An 11,194-nucleotide genomic window follows, 5' to 3' on the forward strand; every position below is an offset into this window, starting at 1 on the left:
GTCCATGCTGATCTGATAGGGTGCATGGGATTATTCCATTCTTCTTGTATCAGTTGAGGCCTGTTTTGTGACCAATTATATGGTCAATTTTAGAGAACGTATCATGAGGTGCTGAAAAGAAGGTATATCCTTTTGCTTTAGGATGAAATATTCTATAAATATCTGTTAGATCCATTTGGTTCATAACTTCTGTTAGTTTCACCGTGTCTCTGTTTAGGTTCTGTTTCTATGATCTGTCCATTGCTGAGAGTGGGGTGTTGAAGTCTCCTACTATTATTGTATGGGGTGTGATGTATGCTTTGAGCTTTAGTAAAGTTTCTTTTATGAATAGCTGCTCTTGCATTTAGAGCAGAGATGTCCAGAATTGAGAGTTCATCTTGGTAGATTTTTTTTTCCTTTGACCAGTATGAAGTGTCCTTTTTTGTTTGTTTGTTAACTTTTGGTTGAAAGTTGATTTTATTCAATATTAGAATGGCTACTCTAGCTTGTTTCTTGGGAGAACTTGCTTGGATAAATGTTTTCCAAACATCCATCCATTGTTTATAGGAGTATAAATTTATACCTACTACAAAAATCAGTGTGGGGGTTCCTCAGGAAGTTTGGAATAGATATGTCTCAGAATCCAGCTATATAACATGTTCACATACACAAAGGACTTAAAAATCCTACTACAAAGATTGTTGCTCAAACATGTTCACTTAAGCTCTATTCATGATAGCTAGAAATTTGAAACTGCCTTGATAATTGTCAATGGATGAATGTATGAAGACAATGTGGTACACTTACACAATAGAATATTTCTCAGTCATTAAAAAGTGAATCATGACATTCACTGGTAACTGGGTAGAGTTAGGAAAAATTCTCCTGAGTAATGTAATCCAAACACAAAAAGATAAATTTGGTATGGTATATATTCACTTGTATTTGGAGGCTACCTGTTAAGTCATTGATAATCCAGCTACAGTCTACATATCCACAGAAGTTAGGTATAGACTGAGGGACTAGTGGGTGTATCTACCTAAGAATGGAAAATAAAATAGATAGTTATGGATTTGTATGGTAGGCACTAGGACAGGAGTATCAGTGAGGAATACAGAGAGGAAGGGAAAAAAATGTGAGGGAGGGAATGCAAGAAGGGACAGATAAAACTATGCATCCGTTGAGGGGTGGGATGGAAGCCCAATACAACTGAAGCTTCCTAAAATATATACATATATGAAGGAAGGCAACCAATAAAATTGTCAAATAATAGAAGAGACAGAACTCATCTGTCATTCACAAATGATCCTTCCAGTACCAAGAATGGGCTAATTTAATGATGTTTCATCCCCTGTAGACTGATGTTTTTGGTACCAAAAAGTACACTGAAGAGTTTCCAGAGGAAAGCAAATGGTAACCCAGAGACAAACCTTTCTATCTATAATGGTGAAATATATGTAAGATTCGTTGATACAATGGTGGTACATAAGTCATGGGAGTAACCAGCCATCCCACAAGATGCAACCCATCCTTGATACTGTTAGATGGCCAAAAATTGAGACTAGACAGACTAATGATATAGATAAAAACTCAGTACTGCTAAGGGGATATAGAAGTAAAATTCCTCCTTGGAGCATTTTGCAATATTTGGAGACTAGTGCCTTGCTCAGCATCTTCAGAGAAGCTTGCACATGAAGTATATGAGAACAAATACAGAGATTCACCACTGAACTGTGTGCAGAGAACAAAACATTTGAAAGCACTCACTCCTAAATGGGGTATCTCTGTCAATTCGGCCAGTCAGAGTTCAAAGAATCTGGCAAAAGAGGAGGCAAAAAGAATGTAAGAGCCAGAGGTAATGAAAGACTATAAGAGCCAGAGGGGATGGAAGCCACTAAGGAAATGAGGCCTTGTAAACACAGGAGTACTACAACACATGTGAACTCCCAGAGACATAGGATGCACAGGACCTACACAAGTGCACCAGATGAGGTCCCAGAACTGAGAAAAAGAGTGGACACAGTTCTCACCCCTAAGCTAGAAATAAATATGCAAATGTAAAGTTAGTTTTCCCCAGCAGTCTCACTCTAAAAACACACAATAAAAACCAAGAAAACAAACAAAAAATATCAAGAAACAAACAAATCCATTTACCGTATTAATAATACTCAGCTATCCTTGCAGGTAGGATCCTACCATAACTGTCATCTGAGAATCATCATCCAGCAGCTGATGGAAACATATGTAAAGATCCACAGCTAAACATTTGGCAGGGCTCAGGGAGTCTTGTGGAAGACTCAAGAGAATGATAGAGGGAACCAGAGGTGTCAAAGACACCACAAGATGACCTACAAAGTCAGTGCTTATGGATGTTCAAAGAGTCTGTACCACCAAACAAAAAGCATCCATGGACTGAATCTAGGCCCCCTGTACATGTGTAGCTTGGTGTTCATGGCTAACCCATAAAACTGGTGTGGAGGCTATCTCTGACTCAGACTCTTTTGGCTGCCTTTGGATTCTATTCCCCTAGCTGGGCTGCCTTGTCTGGCCTCAGTGGGAAAGGATGCACTTAATCCTGAGGCAGCCTGGTATGCTAAGATGGGTATCACAAGGGTCTTCCACTTTTCTGAAGATAAGGAGAGGATGTAATACGAAAGTGGAGATTGAGGATGAGACTGAAAAGAGAGGAAGGAGAGGGACTGCAATGAGGACATAAAGTGAATATATTAATTAATAAAGGAGAATAAAACCACAATGGCACCTTTGGAGGTTGTATGCCTCATGTTTTGTCAGGGCATTTTTTCTTAACCTTACAGGTACTTTGCATATGTCTTATGGCTACTGTTTTCTATTTCTTTATGGAATCCTTGGGTGTGGTACATGAACATGTATGTGTATGTCTGAATTTACTTGTAATTCATGTTATTTTTCTTTAGCTGTATTTCCTCTGCTTTTGCTGTGTGTGTGTGTGTGTGTGTGTGTGTGTGTGTGTGTGTGTGTGTGTGTGTGAGTGTGTCTGTGTGTGTGCATGTCTCCTGTTCCAATATTGTTTTGTTTTATTTTATATTATTTATTTATTACTATTTAGATGACTGGCTTTTTGTTCTAACAAGAGACATTTTGTGGATCTGAATTGTCAGAGAAGTAAATAAGAAGTTGGAGGTATTGAAAAAGGGGAAATCATTATCATAGTATATTATATTCTGTCTTAGTCCATTTTTCTTTTGTATATAGGGTACTTATCTGTATGGGATAGTATTGTGCCCTGATACTTTGCTGAAAGACTTTCTCAGCTGTAAGAGTTTCCTGGTGAAACACTTAGAGTCACTTTTATATGCAATTATATCATCTGAAAATAAAGAAAATTTGACTTTTTTCCATTACTGTTTTTTTCCCTTTGTTCTCCTACTTACTGTTCCTGCTAAGACTGCTAATACTATACTGAAAAGGTCTGGAGAGAGTGGTCAACCTTGTCTTTTTAGTGAAATTTCTTTGAGTTTCTCTTCATTTAAGTTGATCTTAACTGTGGGTGTCCTGAAAATTGCCTTTATTATGCTTTAACAATATTCCATTTCTCAGGACCTATTTCAGTATGGTTGCTGGGCTCTGGCAAAAACATGTTGCGCTTGCTGTTTGATTATTTTTTTCATTCTGGCATCTAAGCAAGTAGATTTGGGGTGATTGTGATTCTAGGTGTTTATATCTTGTCTTGTATTTGTAGGGTGGGTTTTCCACTCCTTGGTTTCTGTTGCCTCCACTAGATGTTAGGAGCTTATGGTGGCTGTGTGTTGCCTGATACAGATTTTTTCTGTATCCCTGCCAGGTGGGGAAACTGGATTCTTAGAGAGAATGTTTTCCTAGGTAGTAGGATCTGACAAAAATGAATGGGGATAGACTAGGAGAATGGGGGTGAGAAAATATGTAGGAAGGAGGGAGGAAAATTGGGTCTACCCCAAGGAACTGTGGAGTCTATGGGGAAATAGAGGGTAGACAGGCCTCTATAAGCTGTCTGCTGCACAATGGAGATGAGATTGGAGAATTGAAAATGGAGGTCTGGAAGTGCACTGAAAATCACATACCTGGTTCACTTATCAGTGTAGAAACCTAAATATGAATAGCTGTAGAGATATAACTTGGTAGCACAGCTGTGCTTGTTCTCCAGAAATGGAAAAATAGAAAAAGCAATATCACTATTCATTTGTCCCTCAATTCCAGTGTTTTCAGGAGAGGAATTGGGCATCACTAATTTGTAACTAACTGATGCTTCAAATGAGGCAAAGCTCTACACAATTCACTTCATCAATTGTTCAGAAAGCTTTTGGCAATATCATGTAATTGCGTTTCTGTTGGAGACTTTTAAAAAAATCTTGATATTTTTATTTCAATCAAAAGAAAGTAATGCTTTTCTTTCTATAGAAATGAATAACTCATTTTTAAGGGGCAACCAAATTTTTTATTAGATATTTTCTTCATTCACATTTTAAATCCTAGCCCCTTTACTAATTTCCTCTCCAATAGTCCCCTATACACTCCCCCCACCCTGCTCCCCAACCTACCCACTCCTGCTTCCTGGCCCTGGCATTCCCCTGTACTAGGGCATATAATCTTTGCAAGACCAAGTGCCTCTCCTCCCATTGATAGTTGACTAGGCCATCTTCTGCTACATATGCATCTAGAGACAAGATCTCTGAGGAGAATGGCTAGTTCATATTGTTGTTCCTCCTATAGGATTGCAGACCCCTTCACCTCCTTGGGTACTTTCTCTAGCACCTTCACTGACAGTCCTGTGTTCCATCCAATAGATAACTGTGAGCATCCACTTCTGAATTTGCAAGGCACTGGCATAGCCTCATAAGAGACAGCTTATATCAGGGTCCTGTGAGCAAAATTTTGTTGGCATATGCAATAGTGTCTGGGTTGGGTGGTTGTTTATGGGATAGATACCCCAGGTGGAGCACTCTATGGATGGTCCTCCCTTCTGTCACAGCTCCAAACTTTGTCTCTGTAACTCCCTCAATGGGTATTTTGTTCCCCATTCTAAGAAGAAATGAAGTATCCATAGGTTGGTCTTCCTTCTTCTTGGTCTTCTTGAGTTCCATGTGGTTTGCAAATTGTATCTTGGGTACTCTATGTTTCTGGGCTAATATCCACTTATCAGTGAGTGTATATCATGTGTGTTCTTTTGTGACTGGGTTACCTCACTCAGGAAGAAATCCTCCAGATCCATCCATTTGCCTAAAAATTTCATAAATTCATTGTTTTTAATAGCTGAGTAGTACTCCATTGTGTAAATGTACCACATTTTCTGTATCTATTACTCTGTTGAGGGACATCTGGGTTCTTTCCAGCTTCTGGCTATTATAAATAAGGCTGTTATTAACATAGTGAAGTATGTGTCTTTCCTGCAAGTTGGAACATCTTCTGGGTATATGCCCAGGAGAGGTATTGCTGAATCCTCCAGTAGTACTATGTCCAATTTTCTGAGGAACTGTCAATCTGATTTCCAGAATGGTTGTACCAGCTTGCAATCCCACCAGCAGTGGAGAAGTGTCCCTCTTTCTCCACATCCTTGCCAGCATCTGCTGTTACCTGAATTTTTTATCTTAGCCATTCTGACTGGTGTGAGGTAGAATCTCAGGGATGTTTTGATTTGCATTTCCCTGATGATTAAGGGTGTTGTACATTTTTTCAGGTGCTTCTCAGGCATTCAGTATTCCTCAGTTGAGAATTTTTTGTTTATCTCTTTACCCCATTTTTTAATAGGGTTATTTGGTTTTCTGGAGTCCAGCTTCTTGAGATCCTTGTATATATTGGATGTTAGTCCACTATCAGATTTAGGATTGGTAAAGATCCTTTCCCAATCTGTGAGTGGTCTTTTTGTCTTATTGACAGTGCCTTTTGCCTTGCAGAAGGTTTGCAATTTTATGAGGTGCCATTTGTCAATTCTTGATCTTACAGCACAAGCCTGTTCTGCTCAGGAATTTTTCCCCAGTGCCCATATCTTTGAGGCTTTTCCCCACTAAATCATCTATAAGTTTCAGTGTCTCTGGTTATATGTGGCTGTCCTTGATCCACTTAGACTTGAGCTTTGTACAAGGAGAAAAGAATGTATCAATTCCCATTCTTCTACATGACAACCACCAGTTGAGCCAGCACTATTTCTTGAAAATGCTGTCTTTTTTCCACTGGATGTCAAACCAATTTTTTCTATGGCATCAACTGTGACTTGGTCACACTCAACATTCATCCTTTCCTAACACCAACTTTAAACTTCACATAAAAAGAATTCTTGCTGTAGTTATATTTCCTCTATTAGTTTAACTGATAAATTATGAACACTTTGAAAATAACTGATAGAATAAACTATGGTTGACAAATAATTTCTTACATTATTTTCTACTGTATGTCAGAAATGTACAACTTCGCTACACACTAGTCCTCTACCTGTGATATTCAGACCATAATCTGCCCCCATGAACTATTGACTGCAATGGCTGAATCAGAGACACTCAGTGTGGTGCCCAGAGTTCTGAGCTCTAATCAGTTCTCTGGAGATTTACAAGTCTACTAAGGACTGAAAATTACTGAGCTGGGACAAGTAAACCACAAGATCACAAAACAATTCAACAGCTGTGTGGAAATTTTAGGGACTCCATGTCCCAGGTGACATGGAGTCAGAGTAAATAAAGTAACTTTGTCTAAGTCCAATTTCCATTACAAAAAAAGAGTACAGTTCCAATTCCATCCCCTCTCCTGAAGAAGATAGCTCACCACATTTGTTCTCTAGGGAAATAATATGATTTAAAAGTCTGCAACTGTGGACAAGAAATATGAGAAATTGTTGATCAGCTTGGAGAGCAAACATACACAATAAGTCATCCTGTATTGAGTTTCCTGAACTTGGATGAGGAAATGTAAGTCTTTTATAGAAATTCTGTCACAACCTTACAACTTTAGTTTGGAAAATCAAGGCTAACATTAGAACAAGTAAGCAAGGACACCTTACTGAAAATAAACCGATTCTAAAAATTCATATAAACATAGTAAGAGACCATGAGAGAAGACTACTAAATGAATGAGAAAAGTTAACATGTTATATTCTTGCATTGCATATGTGACACTACTGTATACAGTTAAAGCACTTCTTCAACAGCTGTCAGATATCAATATTACAAACTGCCCAAGTAGCCATGTTCAATGTAATTATTACCTTGTTCCTGTGTGTTTTTGGATATGTATAAATTAATGTAACTTGATCCCAATATTGTTACTTAAGCTATGAACACTTGATTTTTTTCTATTAATATGTTTATCTACAAGCTGATTAAACTATCTGTGTAGATCAAGGGACACCTATTTTAGGAAGGACCCAAACATGTCTCCTGTCTCATTTACATAAATGATCAATATTATTCATCTTTCTTAATTTCCAGTGTACTAGTTTGAATTGGCAGATTAATATATTAATATTAAATGAGTTTGATTTATCAGATTGAAATGTTAATTTAAATGAACCAATATAAAATTTATTAAGAACAATAGTTAGAAATGTTTATCATTTTACCAATCTCAAAGAAAATTACTATCAAAGCAACGACTTTGAAAAGAAGAAAACTGCGAGAAACATAAGTGACATCTTGATTTGATCTGATATCTATTGTGTATATGAAATGTTAAAGAAGTTAAACAGTACGATGATTTTCTAGAAAGATTCTAGTTATGACTGAGGTACACAAAAAAAGAGACAAGAGGCTTTCAAACAAAAGAGTTGTATCAGATGAAACAAAAGTTATCTACGTTTTTTAACAGTGATTTATGTCTCTATAAATGGAGGATTTTTCTGTGGAGCACACACTGGTTTGAATTCAGCATGCTCCTGCCACAGGTCCTAGGACTCATTTTCTAATGTCATGGTTGGCTCTAAGATCACTTTAACTGCAATCAAATTCCAACATCCTGTCAGGTATTTGGGTGTAGGTTCATTCTTTGAGAAAGAGGTGTGAGGGGGCTGGAGTGAGTTTTTGTTGTCAAAAGAGAGATGCCATTAAATGAAAAATAAAAAGGACCACCTGAAAATTTATTCTATAATTACATTTGTTAGCACAAAAATGTTAAGCAAACTTGAAAATTTGTATGATATTTCATTTGCTTTTGTTGCCTAGAACTCACAAATGGTACAAGAAAAACACACAGGAAACTAACACTCCATTTTATTCTCATTAGCCCTCAGACACCAACATGCATCTTGCAAGCAGAGAATAATAGGTTATTTTCAAGTCCTCAAATATCAAAAGGACCATAAACTCAAGCATGACTTTTAGTGGAAAAATAAATGACTTTAAGTTTGAAGTCTTTATTGGATATTGAACATTTTCCTCCACATCTTAAGCCATCTCTAGAAATCACCATCATCCTTTGCAATTCTCTTTGGCTTTGGTAAGAGCTAATAACTTTTTGGTGGCTACACCTGAAGACAAGTACTATGAACAGCAGTTAAACAGGAATAGAATTCAAATAGAAGTTGTTTGTTCCCTAAAACACTCCTTAAAATGAAATCGGATATGTAAATTAAGAATGTCATGTATTACCCTTTCACAGGTATTTTTCTTATTGATTTCAGTAACTCCTGTATAGCACTTAAAACTATTTTTTACACTTGTTTCTACAATAACCAATATCCTCTTGCTATAATGACAGCATTGTTTTTTAAATAGAATAGCTGTTTCTAGTGGACAACCAAACTGTATTTTAATTCTGGGTATATTTACTATAAATCCCTATTTAACTTGCTAACATGGTACACTGCCCAAGCTATACATAGCCAACCTAATCTATGTTCAAAAACTCATTTCACAGTCCATCGCTGACGAGCTACTGATATATTAAAGAAAAGCAATGGGATTCAACTGGGACTGTGGAATAGTGCTTTTTTCATGGGGCAAACCAAACCACATTCCTTGAAAGAACCCAGTGATGGCCCACTTATACATTCACCTGTAAGTACTGCTTTATGACTGGATATCTTGAGATCTAAGGAGATGTGAAAAATGTGTTCTCACTTAAGTTTCTCAACAAGTTTACATGACTGAGTACACAGAGAAAATAACTATTGAAATAAATATTGATGAAAAATAAATAATGCCTCAGGTTCTTTCTACTGCATTTATTGTACTGTTTTATTTTCCAGCTGCTATCACAATTTCTGTTTTCAAAATGATAGTGGAAAATATAACCACAATGAGCGGATTTCTCCTCAGGGGATTCTCTGACAACTGTGAGCTGCAGATCTTACATGCTTTGCTCTTCTTGGTGGCATACCTATTCGGTTCAGCAGGTAACTTTATCATTATCACCATCACAACACTGGACCCACAGCTCCAGTATCCAATGTATTACTTTCTGAAGCACCTTTCCATTCTGGACCTCTCATCCCTCTCTGTCACAGTTCCCCAGTATGTTGATAGCTCACTGTCAGGAGGTGGCTACATTTCATATGGACAGTGCATGCTGCAGATTTTTTTCTTCACAGCTTTTGCCTGGGGTGAGCTGGCCATTCTCACAGTGATGTCATATGATCGTTATATAGCTGTTTGCCTTCCTCTCCACTATGAGATCATCATGTGTCCCAGAAAGTGTAGGTGGGCTGTGACAGCTGTATGGCTAGGCAGCAGTATTCCAGGAACCCTATATATAGCAACCATATTTTCTGTTAGATTCTGTAGGGCCAAAATAATTCACCAATTCTTCTGTGATGTCCCCCAGCTGCTCAAGCTCTCCTGTTCTAATGATTACCTTGTAATAATGGGAGTGGCTGACTTCCTGTCAGTAATAGGTTTTGCCTGCTTCGTTGGGATTGTCATCTCCTATGTCCACATATTCTCCACAGTTCTCAGGATGCCCTCTGCTGAAAGCAGGTCTAAGGTCTTCTCTACTTGCTTGCTGCACCTGTTTGTTGTCTCACTGTTTCTTTCTACAGGCATCTTTGCATATCTAAACCCAACCACAGACTTTCCAACTGCTTTAGAGTTCTTATTTTCTGTCTTTTACACAGTACTACCTCCAACTCTCAACCCTGTTATTTACAGTTTGAGAAATGATGCTATAAAGAGTGTTGTAAGGAAGTTACTGTTGAGTGGAAAATTCAGTAGTTAGAATCATTTTGCCCTGTTATTACTGGCTGTTCAATTATAAACAAGAGTAAGATTCCTTCAATCCCTAATGTTAATAAAGGGCAATGTTTTTTTTTTCTTTAAATAAACTACATTATATAACAATTGTCTTGATGGATGTACAATGTCTTATTTCTTTGCATTTTAATATAAATCTGTTGTTCTTGAAATTAATAAAAATATTAAAATCCTTGTGATAAAGATTCATTGCTTACCTCTTAATGCATCCACACAAATACATACATACACATACACTCACACACACTGACCTTCTCAGGTATCTTAAGACTTTTGCAGAGACAATATTACAATAATAAAAAGAAGAAAAGTAATACTATTAGCCCCATTTCATTCACCAACTCATAATTTTTATGTCAATTATTTATTTTTAACTATCAAGATTCATATTTATATAAATATAAATAATATCACTAGGTAAACTTGCAAGGTCAGTTGTAATTTTACTGAAGTACAGTTTTCAATTCATATTAAATTTTATCTGTATATATTCACTCACTTTTGCCTTTATATATATATATATATATATATATATATATATATATATTCTATAGTATTATAAGTAATAATAAAAATTCAAATTTCGTTTTCACAATTTTAAAGAATATGTTTATTGATTCAAAGTGTTCTGGGAGCTTCCCAGGCTATTTGGATAAAGGGAGCACAGAGTCAGACTCCTGTAGCACCCAAGGAGCTGAAGGGTCTGCAACCCTATAGATGGAACAACAATATGAACTAACCAGTACCCCCACAGCTTGTGTCTCTAGCTGCATATGTAGTAGAAGATGGCCTAGTCGGCCATCATTGGGAATAGTGGCCCCTTGGTATTGCAAACTTTATATGCCCCAATACAGGGGAATGCCAGGGCCAAAAAGCAGGAGTGGGTGGGTAGGGGAGCAGAGTTGGGGGAGTGTATAGGGAACTTTCGTGATAACATTTGAAGTGTATATAAAGAAAATATCTAATAAGAAGAATTAATCATTAAAAAAAAAGACTGATGATCTCCGGATGTTATAGCTCTCTAACTC

General features: G+C 37.1%; 1 protein-coding gene across 1 annotated transcript; it reads left to right on the forward strand.

Annotated features, from left to right (window-relative positions):
• The first annotated feature begins 9,192 nt into the window (after positions 1-9,192).
• On the forward strand, positions 9,193-10,131 carry LOC110284155 (olfactory receptor 14J1-like). Its single transcript, XM_021149840.2, has one exon. The coding sequence runs from the start codon at positions 9,193-9,195 to the stop codon at positions 10,129-10,131; it is 939 nt and encodes a 312-aa protein (XP_021005499.1).
• The last annotated feature ends 1,063 nt before the right edge of the window (positions 10,132-11,194 follow it).

The sequence above is a fragment of the Mus caroli genome, unplaced genomic scaffold (genome assembly GCF_978045245.1).
Source record: "Mus caroli unplaced genomic scaffold, Mus_caroli_1 scaffold_18, whole genome shotgun sequence".
Classification (NCBI taxonomy): domain Eukaryota; kingdom Metazoa; phylum Chordata; class Mammalia; order Rodentia; family Muridae; genus Mus; species Mus caroli.